At 39.2% G+C, this 24,799-nt stretch overlaps 1 protein-coding gene across 1 annotated transcript in view; it reads right to left on the minus strand.

The window, feature by feature from the left end:
• Positions 1-4,767: 4,767 nt before the first annotated feature.
• Positions 4,768-24,799, minus strand: part of CDON (cell adhesion associated, oncogene regulated) — a gene marked incomplete at its 3' end in the record, with an annotated part of 57,638 nt that continues 37,606 nt past the window's right edge. The window contains exons 16-19 of the mRNA XM_084250309.1: positions 22,693-22,973; positions 20,168-20,247; positions 5,519-5,793; positions 4,768-4,928 (exon numbers count right to left, since the gene is read on the minus strand). Of these exons, the coding sequence (XP_084106435.1) occupies positions 4,768-4,928; positions 5,519-5,793; positions 20,168-20,247; positions 22,693-22,973 (797 nt within the window). The remainder of the gene's footprint in view (positions 4,929-5,518; positions 5,794-20,167; positions 20,248-22,692; positions 22,974-24,799) is intronic.

The raw sequence follows: 24,799 nt of genomic DNA on the forward strand, positions 1-24,799 counted from the left end.
GCATGTAAATGTCACCATCCCAGTGTCTGCGACGCCATGAGGTCCCCCAAGAGAAGATAAGCATAGGGAAGACAGGTGGGGAACACCCCTTAGGCCCGAAGAGGACTTAAAACCAAGGTAGTTAAGATACCAATTACCCCTTCCTCAATGAATACCCTACAGTGTCAGGCTCAGCTGCAGTGCTTCTGTGACCTGGTCACAAAAGAAGACCTGGCCCAGCTTGTGAAGACAGGTGGAAGGACGAGCTGGAGTGAAATCCGTGGTGTCTGATGCTTCCAGACTGAGTCTGTGAATTGAGCAACACCTGAATAAATTATAAATCATCCTTGATGCTCTCACAGTAGAGGGTTCTTTCTTTTTTTTTTTTTTTTTAAGATTTATTTATTTATACTAGAACGGGGTACAGGCCAGATGTGCAAGAGGGTGAGAGGATTCACCAGAGACAGAGGAGTAGAGAGTTATTTCAATTGCAGCTCCCACGGGAGAGGCTGATCCCAGGTTCAGCTGGATCCCAGGTTTTCCTAGTGAGAGAAAGAGAGGGCACGAGAGACGGGTCATGTAGGCATGTTCCCTTCACTCAACTGTAGCAAGTAAGATGCTTTTCTAGTTATTTTCCAAATCTCAAAGTCCTTCCCCGAGAGCACAAGCTTCTATTAGAGGAGCTTAATCAGTGTTGGCAGCAGCCTTAGGTGTTGACCCCAGGGTCTGTTTTCCCCTTACCTGTGGGTGGGGAAGATCATGGGGTCTGCAGCAGTCAAGGGACAGCATGCACTAGGCTCCCAGAGTCCGTGCCAGGAAGACAGAGCCGGAGCTTTACCGATGCAACTTCCTGTCACCAGGCCTGGGGGAGCTGGATGGCAGGGGACGGGGGCTGTTTCAAAGTCGCAATCCAGCCCCTGCCAGCATGACTCACTGGCTCCAAGTGTGTCTGAAGCCCGGGTGAAACAAACGAATGCTTGTTCAACCGGCTCCAAGAGTCAGGACTCGGAGCTGCCCCCACGGGGAACTGAGATGAGAAGAAACAGCAGGAGAGCCAAGGGATGAGCTTGCCAGGAATAAGGAAGTGGCGCCTGAAAGGAGATGGAAAACTGACAGAAACTTAAGTTGTTTCTTAGGTTCTCACAGATTTAGACTTTATTTGAAAAGGGGTCTCAAATTCCCTCAAAGCTCTTAGGACTGGGGCTCAGGTTTAAGAAACGCTTACTTAAATATGGAGAATAAAATACAAAATGGCCACACCCAATGCCTAAGATCCCATCGGCTTTCTTGTCAAAGCAGCCCAGACAGATTTTTTTAGGGCAAGCGAAAGCTGCTCCTTGGGGAGGCTAAAAGTCTTCCCTGGAGTTGATACACACATTGCTCTAGGTTGTTGGTAAAAACAGATGACAGAAGGGACCAGTCCTCCGTGTTCTCTTCATGCTTCTCTCCCACCCTCCTTCCTGCCAAAGAATAGAGAGTGAGTTCCCCTAAGGGGGTGTGCCTGCTTCGACACAGCTCCTTGGCTCAGGTATTTCCCAGGCTCTCCATAAAACACTTGTTCTGGACTCTGTTCCTTCAGGGCCTGGACTTCTGCAGTCAGAATAGAAGAGATTAAATCACTCGCTCTTGGGTGTGCACAGGGGATTTTCAGGGACGACAGGAGGTTCCAAAGAATTTCAGAGTCAGACAAACACCGGCCCCCGTCACACTCTATAAGCAGCTTTACACAAACAGGGAGTACGTGGGTATCCTCATCTTCACATGCTACCTACAAGGAAGCAGCATTCTCTTTTAATATAAAATCATATCAATCAAATAGAACCTGTCAAAGCTACATCATTTAAAATATGTACAATTTCAAACATAATATTACAACTTTAAGGAAAATAAAACATACTTTTCAATATGATACAAAGACATGCATCTCAAAGTCATTGCTTTAAAAGAGCAACACAGGTGACGTTCAGTTCTGAAATCAACTTCTGGCGGTCCTGCAGCTGGAATGAGTTTTGTTGCAACGCCATCAGCCTAATATGGATGCACTGGTCTTCACAGACTCATTCAACCGAAACAAAACCCAGGATGAAATGCTTTTCAAAAGACCACTCAAAAGGTTTAAAGCGTTGCAATTTAAGTTACATCGTGTACCGCATCTATCACCAGACTATCAGTGCATCACCAAAAAGAAAATAGTGAAATGAGATCACAGGCGCGGGGCAAGTTCAATGCTAAAACAAAGAATTACAGAGGATTCTAAGAGAAGGAACATGACAAGGCCTGACCGATTACATGCTTACTAAGCCAAGAGAAGATCAAGTTCCCTCCCTGGTGGGGGGTGGGGGGCGGCGGTAAGGGGTGGAGGGTGACCGGAAGAAACGTGGACTCCACGCAATAAGCATAGAGCGCTGCCCACATAGGACAGAGGGCAGCCTCCCTAGCTGTAGCCAGCCTCAGAGCAATCACACAGCAGGGGTGGGCAGGAGCATTCAAAACTGGGCTGGTTCTGTCGAAAGAGTGGATGAACCACAATGCTTCTGGAAAGCAGTGCGGAACCACAGAGAGAGCCCAGATTACAGCCCTAGAAGAATCGGGTTCCAATTCAGGCTCTGTGGCTCACTGTGTTACTTGGGGACTCTAACGCCAACTTTGCAGATCTGTCGTGAGGGTAAAGTAACGAACATCAAGTTCTTCTACAAATGTGTGTGCCATGGCCCGCACTGCATTACATCCTCTGACATCCCTGTGAAGTGACATCAGGTCGCACTGTTTCTCTGACTGTGCCAGGCACAGAAGTTTAGAACAACTCATAGCTCCTAAACATAAAGGCAATTTTATGTATATATATATATATTTATCTCTTTATATTTATATATCTCAATATATAAAGGCATTTTTTATAAATAAAATACAATAAAAGGAATAACACTTAAAACAGCGTTACTAATAATATAAATAAAAGCAGTCCACAATGAGATATTTTCTCTTCCTAGTGGACAAATCCCATATTCAAACTCAATCTTTATAAAAGCAGTTTATGACCTAAGGCTCATGCTAATACACCTCTGTTTCCTGAATCAAAATGACTGCCTACAAACATTTACTCCCCAGTTTTCTAAACTCCCTTTGTGACAGCGTCACTGTAACATGATTGGCAAACACAGGGTATATTTTCATGTTCTGTGTACTAGGACTTTGTCCTTTGCTAGTCACAGAAGTAAGGGATGCAGCTATCCCCCTCCAAAGCTAATTGCATCTAAGCAACATGAAGAATAAATCCAGGATACTACAGGCAAGGATGTCTGGAAGGTAGAACTTGATGCTAGAGCATCCCTAACACCCGACTATGAAATTATATTCACTACTTTCTACTTGAAGTAACCCTTGCATAGTGACTCAGCCTAAACAGCACATTTCACTAACAGTTCTATTTATAAAATACATAGACATATGTAAAGGAATAGTGATGCATTTATATAGCAAGTTGATTAACATAGTATTCTAGTTTATTTCACTGCGATTTCTGGGAAACTGTAACATTTCTTTATGTATGTTGGAACTGCTTACTCCATGGACATAAAGAGAATCATTTTCTGTTTCTTTTCCCAAAGGGATGTACAATCCAAAAAGAGCAGTGATCCACTAAAGCTTGACTCAAGCTATTAAACACACTTAGTGTTTTCTTTCTTTTTTTTTTTAAGATGTGGAGAAGAAAAGCCAAGGCAACTGCAAATGTCCTTGTCACTCAGAGGCAACAGTAACTGTGATTTATGAGCTCTGCTAACCAAAGCTTCATGTGACTGTTTCAAGTGACAACGTTCTGAACAAATGCCGGGGAATGTCAAACCATACAGCTCTCCCTTCAAATTAAATCTCTTCTGACATGCACCTCTTCCAGGTACTGCTCCTACTGGGAGTCAGAAGACGATGATTTGGGGTGACATAGCCCCATGAACATAATCTTACACCAGTGGAGAGTTTCTGCCAACACAGGCCCAAGGAGTCCTCCCTGGTCTTCTGAAAACATGTATCTTTCTCTTTCAAGTTGCCACCTTAACATCTTATTTTACTCCTATTCTTAGAAATAGAAGAGTCCATGGTGACCACTTTCTAAAGGAATGCACTTTAAAGAAGTAGGGTTTGAAAGCATTCTCTCTGGCCTTGGTCCCTTCCTGCATAGCTTAATAACCCAACTAGACTGTAACCTCACCATGTCCAGGACGCTGCTTAGGATTAGTGCCTAGAAAACCGAACACCACTTGTACTCAGGTGCAGACAGTGAGTCAACAGGTCAGCCATCACTTTTGAGAAAGGCACTCATACAATTCATAGGAGATCTGCTATTTAAAACACCAGGTTACAACTGTGGTTGACTTTAACTGTTCTCAGAACGTCCAGTAACACAATATTGAAAGACAGCAGAAAACCTGAACAGCCTGTACAATTCCCTCTTAGCTGATCCACCAAGCTTGGTCCTTGCAAGGGGAGCTCTTACTGCCAACAAGATCCCTGGAAAACCCTCTGATTCCACTGTTCTCTAGATGATTGAAAACTGCAAAAGTAGGTCACTTCCTACTGATCGGGGAGGAAGGAATAGGGAAGGGAATTTTTAAGGCATAAATAATATAAAAGGGCACACATTTTAGGATACATTCATAGGACATCACCACTACAAAAAAATAAATAATGATTTTCTCTGATTTGAATTAATGTCCTTCACAAAGTCCATCCCCAGGTCTTTCTGCGCAGTTCCTGGCTTGAAGTAGGATGTGGCTAGTTGTTTGCACATCCTCAGGTTTCCTGGAGTTGCTGAAGGACCCCTGAAGGGCTGTCTAAAGGAGGATCAGGAGACCATGCTGTCTTTTCAATACAGTCCTCTGAAACAGGTGGCAAAATAAGCGGATTCCAACTTAGAATTTTGTTCTCTGTTTCTGAATGGACACAGCTGTTGCCTGAAAAAGAAAAAGAAAAAGAAAAACAAAAACAAAGGTTTGGGAGCCTTGTGAAATGATAAAGGCTGATTTTTACAAAATAGTCCAAAAACATTATTCTGAGTAGTAAAGAAGGAATCATGAGCAAAAGCAGAGCCAGGCTATGTTTAGGAAACTTGAGGGAGACAGTAGATTTAAAAGGTCTAAAATAAAGTTGAGCTCTCATGAACAGTTATATTGGCAGTTAAAGCAAACTCCTTAAATGCCCCCAAATAACCTCCTTAAAAAGAAAGGCTGGAGCTCCAGAACCCACTTTAATGACAAAGAGGCCCATGATCACACAATACGCTCCTCCAGCAAGTCTACTTTCCAGGTACAAACTGAATCAGCACCATTTGGATTTATTTTCTAAAAGGTAATGGGATAAACAGCTCGAGGAAGGATGTGATCAGAAAATCTACTTTCTGGGAAGTAGATATCTAACACCCTCCACTCAGCCTCTTTAGAGGAGAGGTGATCACAGAGAACAATAAAAAAAAATCACCTTCCCTTATAGAGTTCTCAGTTAACTAGAAACTTAACATTTAAAGATTTATAATGTCTCCCTGTACCTCTGCTGAACTCTGCTGTATCTTCTGTGCAATCAGAGTTGACCTCGTTTCTGTTGTCCCGACAGCACCTATTCTGAGCAGGTCTTGGTGACACATCATCCTTGATGCTCTCCTCAGGGGACTGGCCACAGCCAGGGATTGTGGATGCCAGACACACAGACATCTTCATGTGACTGAGGGGCTTCATTTCCAAACCATCCTGAGCGTAAGGTGCTACCACGGGGACTACAGGCAGTGGGCTGCTGCTGAAGGTGCTGCTGGTTTTGGTGAAACACCTAGAAAGCGTAAGCCAGAAGAAACAGAATTGTGTCTAGAGGGCTTAGTAATCATTGGGCATTTAGTTTTCAGATTCTTGAGAAGATTAATGCTTAAAAATAGCTAAATAGTTCAAAATGACTTGAAATATCAAAAATTAGTTTCCTTGGGTTTCTGAATCTAGTAAGGTATGTGTATGGGATTGGGGGGTTTCCACACCACTGATAAGCAGTTTTGGACACCCTGCTGGTATCCTTTCTGACACTATCTACCTGGAGACAGCATTCACAGGTTCCAGACCCCACAGGCTAAAGGTTCAGTCCAACAAAACAGACCTAGCCACCCCACACTTCACACACCAGTTGCAAGTCAGGTGTTACCTGGACTTTTGACCAACTGGCTACAAATAAGAGGTTCCCCCAAATTCTTCCCTCCTTGGACTCAATCTGCTAGATCATCTCACAGAACTCAGAAATATTTTACTTTCTAGATTACCAGTTTATTGTAAGTAGATCTAACTCAGAAACAGTCAGATGGAAGAGGCGCACAGGCCAAGGGATGGAGAAGGGACATGGAGTGTCCATACATTCTCAGACATGCCGCTCTCCTAGCATCTCCACGTGCTCGCCACACATGGAGTCCTTTTGGGGTTCCATGACATAAGTATGATTATTAAATCTTGGACCATTGGTGACTGAACTTCATCTCCAGTCTCTTTTCCCTCCCTGGAGGTCAGGGAGTGGGACTAAAAGTTCCAACTCTTCAAGCACCTAAGCTTTCAGTCTTTGGTACTTTCCAAAAGTCACTCAATTCACAAACAAAAGAGATCTGTATTGCTCTCATCACAGGAAATTGCAAGAGTCTGGGGAACTGTAAGCCAGGGATTATGGATCTAACCAAACATACAATTCTCATTATAAACCATAATATCACACCGTTAAAGTAGAATACAACAGGAGAATACATCAAAAGGCAACCCACTTAAGAATGAAATGTCATATGACAGTCCATTCCTTATGTTTCCTTTGCCTTAGTTCCCTGTCAGAGTTGTCTCCCATTTCATAATTAACTGGCTCCTGAAAAGAGTACACAGAAGGAAAATGTCACAGCCAATGGAAAAAATGAGGGAGAAAAAGAGGATAGAGTACAGAGAAGACTTATCGTCACATGAGAGACTTTATGGAAGCCAACAAAACAGCTTTGAAATCAGATATTATGTTACCTCTCACCCTAGGGAGAAACATTATAAGGATTTTAAACATTCAGAATCCAGGTTTCCATTATTTTTCAAATTTTTTTCTTTTGCAGAATTTTAGGATTTATTAGCACTGAGCATTCACTTCAATTTTGTTCTTTTATTTCCTGCTTTCACCTAAGTGTTTTCTTTCCGTTGTATTGATCTTCTAGATCACTGACTCTTCTGTTGTCTCCAGTCTGTTTTTTAGCCCATAAAATATGTTTTCCACTTATTGTGCTCTTCATAATAACTTTAGAATTCCATTTGATCTTAGTTTCCATTCTTGATTGAATTTCCCCATACATGAAATTATTGTGTGTATTTTCTTCAAGTCCTTGAATATGTTCAAGGACTTCTTCAAAGTCACCTCCTAATTGTGACATCTGGGTCATTGCAAGGTCTGTTTCTATCGATCTTCTTTTTTCTTCAGTAAGTATCACATTTTCTTAATTCTTCCTATGTATAGTCATAGCTTTGCTGGGTTTTTCCTTCTAATTTTCTGTTTATAGCATAGGTCTCAAACTTCATCCATTCTCTGACACTTCTATTTTGGTCTTAAGACTGGAGAATTCCCTCAAGCAAAAGCCCATAAACCAATGTCACCTATTGTCTTTCAAGGTAAGATTTACTCAGTTTCTGTATGCTTCTGGTTACTCTCCAATACTTTCACATTGTTCACATTTCATCATCATTACCTGTGGATGATTAAGCTATGCCAATATTAACAAAAGCTGGAGTCTCTGAAATAATATTTTTTATTTCCAAAATTGGGAGCAAGAAAAGTTTGGAGAAGACATTTCATTTGGCTTTGATTTGGGCATGTTAGGAAGGAAACTTACAGCACTGACCAGCAGTATGCTGGTGCTAGTCAACATTAGGGAATAAAGATATGAATCATTTTGGGCCTCCTGTGGTGGCACAGGCGGTTGAGCGCTGTGCTGTGAGGCTGTCTGCAGCCTCTGCAGCACTGGTTCGATCCCAGATGGCGGGTGAGGGTCCCACATGGCACAGCAGACCTCTCCTGTGTCATCCGCTGCTCCCCTCAGCAGTGTATTTCGTCAGCTGTGTCTGTTCTCTTCCCCGTTTTGTATCTGGTGAATCGTCTTACCCTCCTGCGTATCTGGCCTGTACCCCGGTTCTTGTATAAATAAATAAATCTTTAAAAAAAAATCATTTGGATTTCCATCCTGCAAGCATGGGGTGGTATGTTTCTGTGACATATGGTAATAAGCAAAAGGAAGTTCAGGTAACCATTACTAGAGGATCTGATGGTGCAAGTTATTGGAAATACCAAATGTTAAGCGTGAGGTAGATCTGAACCTGAAAGAGAATGAGATATTTGTCAGTAAACCCAATCCTTATTTTAAATTAATAAATTTTAATTTCAAATAGAGAAATTTACTATACACTTGGTGGTATTCAGCACTAGTCATTAGGAATGAAAGCAAAGTATCTCTGGTATTCATCTCTACAAAATATTACCAAGCATGACTATAATTTTAACTTTAATAATGTGTGTGTGTGTATGAATGATTCAAATAAAACCTTAGTGTTCTCATGCATATCTTAAGTCCATAAAAAGTAAAGGAAGTAGTGGTAAAAAGGAAGTTTGTTGGGGCCAGAATCAGTACTGGGCTAGATGATTGTGATCTCAGACAAGTAGAGCACTCCACATTTGTTCTGGTGTACATTTTATTTGACTCAGAACTTTGTATTTTTTTCTATATGCTGAAAATGTCCATGCTTATCAGTACCCAGGAAACCCAAGAATCTCCCTGAAGGTACTCACTTCATTGCTCATCCAAAATGTAGGGCAAAGTCGGAGAGAGGGGAAATTTCCTGAACCAAACTACTACTGATGAGAATTTAGTGGACATTATCCATCTACATAAATAACCTTATCTAGAAGAATCTTTTATTCTAAAAGTATTTGCTAAATACTTTAAAAGTGCCAGAACGCTGTCGTAGACACTAAAAATACAAAGGTAAAATATAGCAGAGTTCCAGCCACCACTTCAGTGGAGGAGATGGACAAGTAAATAAATGGTTACAATATAAGTTTATATAATGAGTTCTAGAAGTTTACACAAGAAGATGTAAAAGTCACTGGAGCACTAACTTTGAGATGGGTTACAGATGTGTGGCTGATGAAAATAGGCATTTCCCACATTACTAGCTAGAGACCTGTGTGCATATTCTTCTGTACTATTTTAGATTGTCTCATTAGGGAGCAATTACAGAATTAAAAATAAGATTCTGATTTCAAAAGCCCAGCATTATCACTGGCCAAGGAAATCGATATTCCTACCATGATTTTTTGGAAATAATTCTTAAAAATGAGATATCTGGCTTCTGGCTATGACTGATTAGTCTGTATCAGAACAATTCCTCTGCCAAGAACAACTGCACAGGATGGAGAAACTTCATTTAAATCTGTTGAAATCATCAGTGAGCCACCACAGCATTTGAGTGGCTGATTCCAGAAAGAAGGTAAATGTGAAGCAGAGTTTTAGCACTTTTCTTTTGGGGGCATTTGCCCGATTGAGTGCAAGATGAAACACTGAGAAGTCAAGCAGGAAGTGGGTAGCTAGGATGCTGAGCAAAACTTTTGGCAGTTTCATGGGGCTGGGAAGACAGAAATTGTACTTCAGAGCCTGCCAAAGAGAAGAGGTCCAATAAACATCCCAGCCATTTGACTGGGACTCTTGCTAAATTGTAAAAATAATGGTGAAACAGAAATAGAAGAGGATTTTACAAACACTGAAACTCAGCATTTAATCAGCTTAATCCCCACTTGGGTTAAAGGGATCTGTCCCTTGCCTTGTTGCCTGCCCAAATCCTTTCTGGAGGAAGAAAAGTGAATCTTTTCTGGAGAGAAAAAACATCTTCCTGAGTCTCAATGACTTTTTAGATACAATGTCCAGAACTGAATAAAAAACTCCCAGGCATACGAGGAGACAGAAACAAGTGACAAAGATGCTGACTTAGGAGGCAAAGACTTTAAAAGAAATGGATGAATACATTCAAGAAAACTGATGACAGGATGGAGGGTTTTAACTGGGAACTAGAATCTAATAATAAAAAATAACTAAAATGTCTAAGCCCAAACATAGAATAACTAAAATTAGGAACATATTACAAAGTGTTAGGGCCAAATGGGGCACGCATGAACAGAGGATTTACTGAACATGAAGCATGTCCTGGCACACTACTGAGACAAACACAAGCACAAACACAAAAGGATGGAAATATAGAAAAAACTTTAGAGACATAAGGGACACAGTGGAAAGCTCAAAATGGGGATAGATGGAGTCTCTCTGAAGCAGAGGAAGAGAATAGGGCACAAGCCATGGTTTTAAGAATTTCCTAAAACCAATGAAAGCTCATGACCATGGCTTCAAGAAGGTCTATGAACCCCAAGTGAAATAAACAGGAAGAAAATAACACCTGTTCAAATGTGAATAATTAAACTGCTGAAAGGAAAACACAAAATGAAAGCAATAAAAAGCAGTCAGGAAAAAAAAAGACATTATTACCTTGAAAGGGAATAACAGATGTAGAGATAATTTTTCAACATAAATGACAAGCAATGCAATAAAGGAATGATATCTTTAACATTAAAGACCATTAAAGTTTCTTTCTTTCTTTCTTTCTTTCTCTCTCTCTCTCTCTCTCTCTCTCTCTCTCTCTCTCTCTCTCTCTTTCTTTCTTTCTTTTATTTATACAAGCACTGGGTACAGTCAGAAGCGCGGGAGGGTGAGAGAATTCACCAGAGCCAGAGCGGGGAGCAGAGCAGGCAGAAGGACCGAAGTACACTGCTGAGGGGAGCAGCAGGAGGGGTCTGCAGGAGGGGTCTGCGTGGCATGTGGGGCCCTTCTCCAGCGGCCGGGGAGCAGCCGGGGATCGAACCAGCACTGCAGAGGCTGCAGGCAGCTTCGCAACCCAGCGCTCAACCGCTGCGCCATTCGCAACCCAGCGCTCAACCGCTGCGCCACTGGGGAGGCCCTAAAGTTTCTTTCTTTAACAGAAAGAAAGTAAACTGCCAACCAAGAATTCAATAAACAGTAAAATATACTCTTGAAAAGAAGATGAACTGAAGACATTATCCAACCAAAACCTGGGAGAATTTCTCACCCTTAGACCTGTACTATAATAACAAATAACAAAGAAATATTGTCATTTTTCAAGTTGAAAAAAAAATGAGTAGCAACAGAAAGGCAATACAGGAAGCAACAAGTAACAAAAAAAAAAGTAATGGGAATTCTGAATAAATTAGTAATTTTAAAATCACAGAGGGTTTAAGTATTTATAGAATTAAAATATAGCACAAAACAACAGCTAACACTATAAAGGAAATGGAGCTAAAACATCCTAATGTGTTTTACTATGTAGGAAGCAGTAAAGAACTCATGTATATGTGACTCTAATTAAAATTATAATGCCCAGCACCAATAGCAGAGTACATGGCAGGTGGTAGGCCCTCAAATACATGAAATAAATATAACATATACATTAGAATGCCAGATTTAAAAAAAAAAATTTTTTTCAGCAACAAAATATATTAGCAGGGAGCAACAGTTAAACTAGTTAGGCAAAACAGACCACATGTAGGACTATGAGAAGACACGATGTTAAAATTAACGAAACCTGGTACACTTACCCGTTCAGATTTCGTATCACAATGGTAGCTATCCCTGTCCTTGCTCAATACTGATTCTGGTGTCTGGTTTTTCTTAACCTCTGTTGACTTCAAAGTTGTCAGATTTGAACCTTAGTCTCCCAAAGGACAACACTGTCCTCAGCGTCAGAAAAAGCTCTCCCAACAGCGGGATGTACACATAGACACTCACTAAAACCCCCAATGGTGATGCAAGACAGGATAAATGAGCGACTGGCTTGATGCTCTATTTTCCAGCAAGAATCTTAAGTAATATGAAGGCACTAGAAACCAGAAAACAAAATAGTATGAGGTCAGAAAGAAAAGACTTCATTTCAAAGAAATAAAGTTAAGCTGTAGAAAAGAAAATACTTGCCAGAATTTGAAATACACGAGCAGTTCCCTAAGGAAACAAAATATTATAAATTAATAGTTTGTTTAGAAATCTAACATAAATGAAATTTCAAAATGTTGACATAAAATAATGAATGCTTACCAGATAATGAAATGCCTTAAATTCTCCTTTCTTCTTTCAATTTCTTTTTTCTGCTCATTTCTTTAATTTAAAGCAAAGGATGAGATTTTTAAATGAGGGCAGCCGACTGTTTGAGTGTAGGGTATTTTTGTGAGGATGATGGCAAAGGTGGGAGAAGTGGAGGGTGCAGGACCAACGAGGGTGCTATCTAGTCCCTTAGTGGGTCGATCCTGCCAGGGGCTTATATGCTGGAGTAAACAAGCAGGTTAAATACATAACTGCTTTCAAGGAAATCACATTTATTTAGCAATAGAAAAGTACAATTTCTTTATTATTTAGAATCTGTTTTCCAGATAAGGGAAATCAAAAATCACCACAAGGTTGATTTTTTACTCTGAATTGTGATTCTCAATAGCAGGGAACAGCTTGTTCAAGTGATTATAACCCCAATTTCAACATGATAAACCAAGTTGATTTAAGATTTTCCAATACATTGAATCCTAACTTATATTGAGCAGTAATTACTATCATCAAATATAAAGATTTCAGTCACGTTGCTGTTAGTTCAATTTCAGATATCTCTATGTGTCAGCATAAAAATAGCTTTAAATTTGGAGGTTACAAGCTAATGTAATCATAGAGGGCATAGTTTATAGAAAAGTGAATATAATGTTTGTTCTGAATATACCTGGGTAGATAGGATGCAAAAGCCATTCATTTATATGTAATGCTTTAATTAAAATTTCTAAAGCAATCAAATAATCACACAAAAATATGTGGATATATGTAACTTTAAGAGACCCACATCTACAGATAATGAAAGACAGGTTAGGATGAATGTCCATGCCTGCTTACACATGACACTCAATAAGATGCTCTTACAATATACCTTTTATACCTTTTATAGCTTATACGATACAAAGAATTTGCAATTTCACTATTCAGGCTCCTTAAATCTTTCATTTGCAGTTATTATTGGTTAAGGTGGAGCAAAAATTTTGTTGTCTCTGGCTCAATGAAACTACCTTTCTTAACTTTAAGTTAAAAACTTTCAGTAACTGGAACTCTGTATCTTGCCACATAGAAAATCTGTGCTGTTTTGCAAGAACTCAGGTGGTCTGGGACCTGTTAGTTTACTAAAGTAACCTTTTCGTAAACAAACAGGAGAGCCTATTTGATCAACATGTATGACAGGAAAATGCTACTATGCATCATAAAATTTAATATATTATTCACCTAACAATCTTGAAAACAAAGACTAGGAAAAAGAGACAGAAAGGTAGCACAGGATCGAGCTACTTCAGTATTTGACTTAAACATACATCAGATATTCCAATAAAAGTATACACCATTTCTAAGTATATAGTCTCAATGTATTTTTGAGAGAAGGATTCCATTTCCAATTACATAGCTGAACATTTGTGAAGCATGATTATGTGCAGAATTACTCTAATTAGATGATTATATAAATTTTGCATTACGTTTCCCTTTTTGATTATTCCTGAAGGGCAAGAACTAATCATCCATGAATCTCTTGGCTATGTGATACTTATTTTTATGAGTATGTTCTCAAGACTTCTGAAACAGTCACATCTTGGAGGTGGTTTGCTTTACTGTTCAGCTCAACCTCTGCTGTTTCCTCTTGCCACTGTGTCTGGGTCATTTTGGTGACCCAGCCCTTATGCTGAAGAGCTCATCAGTTACCATGCAGCGGGACCCTGATGACATTCCTCCAGGGCTGGGGCTGGATTCCATTCCATTTTCTTTTTTTTTCAAACTTTTTATTTATTTTTTATTTTTTTAAAGATTTATTTATTTTTATACAAGAGCTGGGGTACAGGCCAGAGATGCAGGGGGTGAGAGGACTCACCAGAGACAGAGAGGGGAAAAGAACAGGCAGACTGACTGAAATACACTGCTGAGAAGAGCAGCGGGGGCAACAGGAGAGGTCTGCTGCGCCATGTGGGAATCTCCCTGGCTGGCCAGGAATCGAACCCGCATTGCAGAGGCTGCAGACAGCTTCACAGCGCTGCGCTCAACTCGCTGAGCCACCGGGGAGGCCCACTCATTCCATTTTCATCGTATACCTGTTGGCTGCTGCAGTGACCCAATCTTAGAGTGCAAGTTTGTTCTTGGGAATTCATGAATTGGTGGTTGTCACATAATACACCACAATGTATGTTGTGTGACAATACATGACTGAGCACATAACCGACGTGGCCAGCTGACAACAAAGAACACAAGACCAAAAGCACTATCCTATGCTATGACAATAGGCCCTTTGTCTCCACATGAGAAGTAGGAGATACATATCTTCTCTCAAAGAAAGATACTGATCAATTTAGAAAATCAGTGCTCAGAACTTTTTCCTTTAGGGAATCAAGCAAAACACCAGAGGTTGGAAGAGAAACTGAGCCTTAGGTTTTGGGTGTTTTCTTCTTTTGGTTTTACAGCTAACTCTGAGGTGGCTAAGTGACTGGAAAAAGGGGGCTTGAGTCACAGCAAATTGACTTGCCGGAGGAAAGAGTTCAGATGTACTAGATAAACAGTTGTTTTTACACTTAAACTAAGTGGGTAGATAAAACCCTGCATCTGAAAGAATTGCTACTACAATGAAATGTTTCCAGGTTCATCTCTATACACTTTTAATCTCAATATACTTGACATCAGTAAAAAGTTTTAGGTTGGTGAAAAAGCATCTTCAAGTCCAACAACACACACTTTCAAGGCTATCATTATGAAAACATTTGGAGATCATTTGTCATACCTGTGTTTTCCAAAACACTATTCCCAACAGTCTTATTCTCCTCCTGTCTATCAGCCATGGATAGCTTGTGCTTTTTCTCCCAGATGGATTATATACATTTTTCCAAGCTGATTTTTACTTAGCTGCTTCCTGCCTAGTTCCAGTATCTCTAGGACTCTTAAAGTTAATTTCTTTTTCCTTCCTGATGGGATCTCTCGGTCATTCATCTGTGAAGTTCATCAGTGTCTTCTCTCCTCTTTTACAAATTACTGAGACTGATGGTAAACAGACAAGATTTAATGTCAATCCCTTACCATTAAACTAGCCCAGCAACTGACAAACCACATGTGATTACAAATCCAGAACTACATTACTGCCTTTTGAACTGAGAAGAGGAGAAAGATAGAAGCATATGATTTATTTGATTAAAACCTGTTTATCTCTTGGAATGGCCAAATTGCACAAGAACTTCTCAATGAAATCTTTAGTGTAAGGGACTGGCTTCTTGCAAAGCTGCATGAAATATGCCTCTTCCGAACTGTTCAGAGTGAGCTATTACATATTACACTTAAAACCTGAAAAAGGTTCGAATTAAGGAACACAGTCAAGAAGGCAGTTGTTTATAACGTGCCAAAAAAGCCCTACAATCTAATAAAACTCCACAGGTTGCTATAGGACACATTCCGCTCTGACCTAGTCTCAACTTTTATATTACTACTCCAATTTAGTCAGCAAAGGCAATTTTTTTCTCCAGGTAGTCATTACTAAAATTTAGGTATGATAGAAAGGGTCTAAGGTGGGCAAAGACTGGCTTCTTAAAGCCCACTCCAAGAACACATTTATGTTTAAACCTTAGGTGACAGAGAAGAGAGAATCTATAGCTAAGGGTGAAGGGCAGGTAAGAACCCACATAGGAAAGGCAGGGAGCACAATTTTTGCAGCTTTGAGGCAGCCAAGGGACAGGAGAGCTACTGGATATCCACTTCTCTCCACCCCTGCTGCACCATTTCTTACATGGCACATGGACGACTGCAACAGTCACTGACCCGGTCCTGGCCCCCTCTCTTATGCCAATTTATTCTCCAAACTCTTTGCAGAGTGTTCTAGCCCACTTCAGTTCTTTCACTGACTCACCGTAGCTCTAGACGATCTGATTTCCCTCACCTTTACCTCTGAGCCCTGCCGCATTAGCTTTCTTTGCATCCCATGAGGATTCTGGCAGTCTGCTTTAGAGATTTTGCATAAAAATCTGGAAAGCTTTAATCTGATTCCCTCTCTTTTACCTAATTTTATAAATTCTTCAGTGTTACAGAACAAAAGCTTTTGCCTACAGAAGTCTTTTCTCTAATAAATTCATTATTTTTCCTTTATGTCAATTTAGAAAAAGATATGCCTCCTCATCAAACTAATAGCTCAGAAAAGGCAGAAACGACATCTGTTTTAATCACTGCTCTATGACTGCTTGGCCCACACCATACCTTTAACAAATGTTTGTTTTGAATAAATGAATGTATTCTCTTTATCCTTCTCACTCTTTTTATTTTATCATTTCCCCTTACCTCACCTCCTTGAAGATACATGAAGGCAAAAAATAGTATGTGCCTAGTCACTTTAAATAATTAAGAATAAGGCAAGTAAACGTGTTAATTAAATATATAAAGAAAATCAATGAGTCAAGGCTATTGTTTCCATTGGTGATCTCATCCATCTATGACTTTGACACAAATGACTACTAAATCTAGATCTCATGATATCAATCAACCCCTGAACCCAAGACCAGCATTTTCATTAGTCCCCTTGACTTAGCTATCTAACTGGCACTTGAAACTCTACATGCCTAGAATCAAATCCATCACCTTTCTCAATATATCATTTTATTAATTTTATTATTTATATGACTACCATGGCAATTACCACATCATCCATGTTTGAAACTTTCTATTTTTTTCAACCTTGTCTTTTTTCCAGATCTCTACAATGGTCAGATTTTAAAGATTTTAACTGTAGAATCATCTCTTCCTTTCTATGCCCATTCTTTGCATGAAGACTAAGGTCTTCATTACAACAACAGTCTAATTGATCTCTTCCTTCCAATCCCACCTGTATACTGCTATAAACACATCTCTAAGTAGATTACTTTATTCTCAAAAACCTGCAAAAGAATTATGCTACTGTTAGGGGAAAAAGGATGTCCTAAACCTAATTCCCTACAGGCTTTGTAGACTCCACCCCCCACTCCAGACCAAAGCCAAAAGACACTGGTAACTCCAAAGCCCACGTGTCTGGCTTTATACCAAACCTGGCTGCTTAACCCCATTCCCATTGCTTCTCAATATTTAATATGCACCCCTACCCCCACTTAATGTAAAAATCTCATATCCTTTTTGCACTCTGTTTTACAAAAATGGGAATTTTTTCCCCATTCCTTAATATAAAAGTATAAGGTTCAATGTGTTTCTTCAAATTCTGCTCATTATATTCAGAGCTCGGTCTATGAATCACTATTATTAGATTATGAGCTCTCTGGAGGTAGGGCTCTAGTGACATGGTAGGCACTCAATAAATGTTTAAACTACAAAACTCAAACACTGATATTCAGAATCATTCATGATATAAACTCAGTCTGGTTTTCCAGTTTTATATCCTACTACTCTCTTCTTGCAGGTTATTTCAGTGGTTCTGAAACCAAAGTTGCAGGACCAGCAGCATTAGCATCACTGAGAACTCATTAGAAATGCAAATTATCAAGTTCCACCCCAGCCTGACTAAAGCAGAAACACTAGGGGTCTAGTCAAAAACATATAATGGCTCCTAGGAGCCAGGTGAGACTAAAGGAAACGCAGGCAAGCAAAAGACTTGCTGTGTTTTAAACAGGTAGACTCTCAGGCTGGAAGAATACTTAAACCAAGGAAAAACAGAAACCGGTTTTCTCAGACTGAAGAGAATTCACCTATGTTCCAGGTAAGGTAAAGTCCCCAAACATGAAATGCAAGAATTTATTAACTTGAACAGAAATACAAGTGTCCATTTTCCTCAAGGAAAAAATATGTATAATAAAATCCACAACTACTACTACTACTACACACACACAGGCACAAATGACCATGAATGCAAGATGGTAGAGTTTATTCAAATTCCTTTAAGGAACTGTGATGTATTTTGGATACTAAGAAGACATCCCATCATAAAGACATAATTAACATCAAATTACCAAAATCTATAATCAGAGTATGTTGGATGTGATCTGTGACAATTTTCCATTTTTCAGATAAGGAAATAGACTCAGAAAGACTATTTAATTTTTCCTAGGACCACAAATTTAAGCAGTGGCAAAGTGTATGTATACTTACTCTTAGACCAGAGGAAAACACATGTATTTAGCAATACCATTTTTCTAATTAAATCCATTTGACTTAATTAGATGTAGGAACTATTTCAATCTGTTCTTTAACATGTTCCTGCCATGATAAACTCAGGACAAAAATATAGCCTCATCTTATAAACATCTGAAAATCTGTTTAGGATCATACAGAATTTAAAAATGTAACAAGCAAATGTCTGGTATAGCAGGTTCTCAAATAACATCATTTCATCCAACATCATTTTGCTAAAATGTTGATAAGAAAAAAATAAAGATTCCTTGCCAGACGTGGTTTTGTTATGCATCACCTTGCTTAAAGTTACAGTTCCCATGGGTTAATGAGAACGGAATACCTCCAGTAAGCTTTACGACTTGTGTTCTGAAACTCTTAAAACATAGGCTGAAATAGTCAATCCTGAAACAACATGGGAGTCAGGGGCACCCACTTGCAGAAAATTTGCAGAAAAATTGTGCTTCCATATCTGTGGGCTCCCCATCTGCACATTTAACCAGCAGACACCTGTGGCTGGCTGAATCCTTGAGTACAAAAGTGCAGTTCAAACCCATTCTGTTCAAGGATCAACTGTACTTTTTCTAATTCTATGGTTGATCAGATCCTTCTTCATTCTGGTTTTGGTAACTCCTAGACACAACTCTTCACCTTGTAATTACAATTTTAAAAATATAAGTCAAATCTCATTTCAATAAAGAAATATCTAGACTTCAGTTATTTTATGTTTTAACTATAATATTGAGTTACTGTGTCATAATATGATACAATTATGATGTTTTAGAGCTGGGAAGGACTTTTGAGACCAAATATTAGAATATTATCATTATGTGAAAGAAAAACTAAGATTTCTGACAGACATGAAAACTGATAACCCTGTGGAATTAGCATATATGGAGGTAGGATGACAGCTTTCTAAATATTCTGTCCACATTTAAATGTGCTACTCTACATATTTCTTACTTAAAATGTGTATAGCTATACTTTCAAAATGTAAAAATGCCCAGAAAATTAAAGCAAGATTTTGCTACTTATCTTAAAGTTTTAAGAATTAAAAAAAACAACAATTGAAAATCTGGTAAGAAAATTTTCAGTTAATACTATGAAAAAGGCGTTGTTAAAGACATGGGATTTTCTTTCCCCTAACATTCAAACATGGCTCTCATTCACAACATAGAAAATAACAGGGGAGGAAAGATAAAGTCTGTATTTCAGAGAATGACTCTCAAGTTTTCAAAACATCAAACCTTTCAATAATAATCTGTTATTATTAAATTTGTGACAACTGAGTCTTTTTTTTGAAACACTTAATTTACTTTATAAGAGAAACAGATGCATTTAATTTATGAACCCCAAAACAATAATCTATGAATTATAAAAGAACACCATAAATATTCTACTTAACTTATTAGTAAGTTAAATAATATAGATTCACTGGGAACGTATAGTTAAATGTTACCACTCAGCAAATGTTTTTACAAAAATGATCTTTTATTACTAACCGCAGTGGTTATTATTTATCATCATCACCATCTTTCATAATGGTAGAAGAGAGAAACATGAAACAGTATTAGGCCTTTTATAGTGACTCCAGGAGAGAAGCAGTTGACTACTGGGAATATATTTACTGGGGAAATGAGGCAAATGTTTCCTTGCAAATATCACCAAGAGAGCAGCTAAAAACTCAAAAAATCTTCAGCTGGAAATCAAATGTTTAATATGATGAAATAGCTAAGGAAACAGAGGCACAGAAAGACAAAAATTGTGAAGCAGGGGCAAACAACCTGGAATTTAAGACTCCATATTCTCATTTATATCTTAGGTAAAATTTCAAGAACTTCTTTTGCTGAATGAAAAACCACAATTATCTACTTTACAGCACAACCACGTGAATACCTATCAACATACCTGTTGTTGTTGCGGCAATTTCGACAGTTCACACACTCCAGCGGGTCCGTCTGGGGGATTGCTGTGTACACTCCACCGCCCTTGTCAGGAAGGAGCAGGGGAGAGAAGAAAGAGAGCTTGAAGGTGCCACACACCAATCACCCAATTATGTCAAATATAAAAGTCGTGCCAATAATAGATGGACATATGGTATATTTTAACTCCCTAAGCAATGTTATGCTTAGTCATCTCCTTATATTCACAGATGAGCTCTGCACAGCATTAAAACTGTGTTCTCAAACCGCAACTGCCATGTTTTTTTCAACTATTTTTGTTTTGGAAAGAGGCAAACAAGTAAGAGGAGAAGTTTAGTTACTTCCCTCCAGTGTTTCAAATCTAATCGGGCCCCAATACACTATACATTATTCCCTCCTCCTGATTTTGACTTTTCTAGCCATCATGGAAGAATTTTTTGTGATGCCAATTGGAGAAGCAGGGTGGAAATGTTTGAGTGATGTCACAAGATATACCCATCTTCATTTTCCTGTAATTATTTTCATGAGGTCTGTTCACTTGACTACCCTAAGTTTTTAAACATGCTATATTTTTCCAGATGGAGTAGATTCTCAGCCAGCAATGACTTGGAAGGGAGTATTCATATTTCGATGTTGCTTTTGGCGGCAACTACCCAGCAATTAAGAAAAATGCCCAAATTAACACATACCTCATTGTAAAATGTTCACTTGACATACAATGGCAAGCAAACCTCATAACTGAAGTAAGAATTGAACTAGCCTCCTGATCAGAGTCAGAATTCTGCTTTCATGCTTTCAGATGGAAAACGGCAGAACTGAATTTGATAAGGTTGGGAAGGCTGTCACACTGCACCCAAACCCAGACAGGCCTTCAGGGTTAGGAAAAGTTCAGGCAATTGTTTTTCCCAGAATACTTTCCATTCATCTCATAACAACAGCCAAAATCTAAGCAAACCAAAAGTACTGAAAATTTCTGAGCATTCCTGATCCAAGGAGTAACTGGAATATTTTAGAAAACATCTTAAAAGAAAGAAAATTCCTATACTTTATAACTAGTCCATAAGAATAAACTCCAAAAGTTCAGAAAATGAAATTGTCACCTACAGGGTAATATATTTACTTGAATCACTAAACAAATTAAGGTTAACTCAATGATTTTTATGATTATCACAATTTTAAAAATTTCCCTATTTCTTCCCACCTGGAAAGGAAGAATAAGAAAAATTACAGAAGATAAGCTCTGAAACAGTATACCTAATGGGACAACTATATATAAATAGCAATTCATTATTCAAAAAACTGTGTTAAAATGCTAAAACAAACATCAGACTCGTTTTTTCTTCTTATGGAAACAGCATGTACTATTCAAACTTGAATGCTCCCTCCTTCAGTTTCTTGGACAACATTAGTAGTTTAGACTCGGAACAGTGACAAAAAGTTTAGAAAGTCTGAATAGAATTCATGTCTTTCCATACAAAATAATGAAATCATTATTCTGTTTTGGTAATGATATGCACGAAAGCAAATTAAATATTTTTTAAACAATAAACTAAAGCCAGGTCACACGGAAGCCATTAGATTCCTGCTTTAAGCTACCCATATTTAAAATTTTGTTCTCCAAACATAGTAGTCTAATACATATCTTTATTAAAATTGAAGATCGAAAGAATTCAAATTTTAGTATATTGTGCATCAGGGCAAATTTATCTATAATCAGAACCAGTACAAAAACTAAAAGAACACTTAATTTGTTCAATGAAACAAATGACCTCTTTGTTTGAAAAATGATGTGGATGCGTATGCAATGTAATATATCAACCTTCCTAGTGCAAAGAATCTCCTCAACCAGCATAAATCTTAAATATGCTAGTCAGTCTATTCTCATTTCAAACAGTAAACTATATCAGCTAGTTATCCCTGAAATACTGTAGGTATTAATACTACTGTTTAAATACTATTTTAGTAATAAACTTATTATTCCTGTGGCTAAAGAAAACCAATTTTTTAAAATGCAAAAATCTTACAGGCAACAACAAAACTCAATGGGCAAAAGAAATTCCCAAGAGGTCAGAAGTCACACTGGTGGCCTACAGACATGCTTGGCCTTCAAATGCTTTCAAAAATTGGAACTAGTTGCCACCATTTGGCAATTTTTGTTGGATTTACATGTTTTAAAAAATCATAAAACCTGGCAATATTGGGCCCCCTTTTCTGCATGCCCACAAAAGGAACTGAATTATGCTTCATTTTTAAGCTGTCCTGCTTGCTATCAGCTCTACCACATCTGTCCCAGCCCCAACCAGCTTCACTCAATTTTATGATCTGCCTGACTCCTCAAAGCATATGAATGTCCATTCCCAGTGGTATTTCCATTTCATCTCAAAGATTACTCTGCATTCCAGTGCACCTGCGAGGATTCTGTACTGAAAATGGTCAGGTCCGCCAAGCCTGATCTTCCACGCTGGCACTGTGGGGCATCAGAAAGACGTTATTTAGAGTTAGGTGTCTTACATTCACTAGATGATGAGGATGTTCAAAATCCACATGGGTCCTGGTCAGAGAGTTTGTGCGCCCAGAGTAGAGCCCTCCATTTATGCTTCCATTCATGATCCCACTCACTCCATTGGGGACTTTGTGGTGGGGGTGGGAGCAGCCATTGCTGAGTCCCCCCTTGCTGATGAAGTGTCCGTGGACATTTCCGTTTATCCGGTTTGTACCGGGCAGGGTGGTGTATTCCACCATATGCCCATTGATATCTGACCCTTGGTAGAGATATCCTGGTGGGTCATATTCTGTCAAGAGAGAACATAAAAGGAAAATAAGAAACAAGTGAGATTCTTAAAAGCACAACCTTCTTGCTGAGCAAGTTTTGTTAATGAAATCACTATGAAACTTGAAACTTGAAAACTTGCTTGTGAGGTATGTGTTAATAAAGTGATCGCTGCTGTTTCCTTTATGGTCGGTGGTAGCTAGGAATCTTGAGTTAATTATGACTCTGTTAATGGAAAAATAAATGAGCGGTTCTTCTATGCATAAATAAATAAAAATAAATCTTTAAAAAATTTCTGATTTCCAGAGGTACATCTCCCAAATATACTTATAAAAGTAAAATATCCCTTAGAAAGTACAGTATCTAAACTGCACAGGATTTGTCAGGACTTTAGTAAATTCTTCAAAGGTATTCAAGTGTGTGTATGTCAAGACTGAATTAGGTGAGCCTCCTGTTACTGAACTTCTTACACAGGTGAATTAATGTCAGTAGACCTACATATTTTCTCCACTAAACTATACACTTTAAGACACTAGAGGTCATCTTTGTTTACATTACATTTCCACTGCCTGCCTGTATGCCTGGCACACAAGATAAAGATGAGTATCTTTTGAATGAATGACTGAATGAACACTATTCTTACAAGTTTCCATTTTTAAACATATTATCAGTTCACAAAGGAAATAAATTCTGCCTAATTAACCTTGCTCAGACAACCAGAGTAATACTTTTAACCATTCACCACATACTCACATAGTTGAAGTCAATGACATTAAAACCATTTAGGGAGGGCCTCCCTGGTGGCGGAAGGGGTGAAGCACCGCTCTATGAAGCAATCTGCAGCTTCTACAGTACTCTATCCATGGCCGGCCAGGGAGCAACCCACACGGTGCAGCAGACCTCTCCTGACTTGCCCGCTGCTCCCCTCAGCAGTGTACTTTGGTCAATCTGCCTGTTCTGTTCCCCACTCTGTCTCTGGTGCATCCTCTCACCCCCCACACCTCTGGCCTGTGCCCCATTTCTTGTATGTATAATTAAATAAATCTAAAAAAAAAAATCATTTAGGGAAAAAAGACCTAATCAAATGATCCCCAACTCCTTCACTGTGGTACCAGTAGCACCACCACCTCTGCCCAGCCTATCTTCAGGAAGGTAGGAAATTTAAGAAACTTCCCCCCAGGCACTTCCCCTACCCTCCTCAGACCAAAACTCCTCCCCGCCACTCCCTCTACCCCTCCCCTCCCCATATTACTTAAAAAGGCACCTGTGGGAATGTCACATATGGGAGGCCTGTGACTACCGTTATCTTCCTTTGCTTTTCATCCCTTATTCTGGGGCCAAAGAGGAAGCCAAAAAACTTCCTACCAGTGAGGGAAGTCCCTGCTCTGATCAGATTATCCTCGTTTACAATAATTGGGAGAATAGGAAAGATAGGAAGCTCAGGGGAAGAGAACTGAGGGAACAGACAAGTATCTCTAGACACTAGAAAAGAAGTTCTGGGTTATTTGCCTCAAGCCAGCACCCTCATGGGCCTGCGAGATGCACCCACAGCAGACACCACCCTGGAGCATGACGGGGACATCAGGGGCAGGAGCAGACCATATGGTTGTCTGGGTTGTGCCATTCAGTGAAAGTAACTCAGAAAGGTCTTCACCAGCTTCCTTTCTATCCCTGTTGACTATCCCTGTTGACAAGATCTGTACCAGTCTGTAGGTGTTCCCATAGCAAATTCCAAAGCTCCTACTTCAAGTACGCCTCCGCTTTTGGTGGTCTGACAAAGCCAGAGTTTCCCAGCACTATGTCAGCTCTGTACTTAGAGACCTGCTTAGTTTGAGCTTTGTTGTTTAT

This window comes from Talpa europaea (genome assembly GCF_964194135.1).
Source record: "Talpa europaea genome assembly, chromosome: 12".
NCBI lineage: Eukaryota > Metazoa > Chordata > Mammalia > Eulipotyphla > Talpidae > Talpa > Talpa europaea.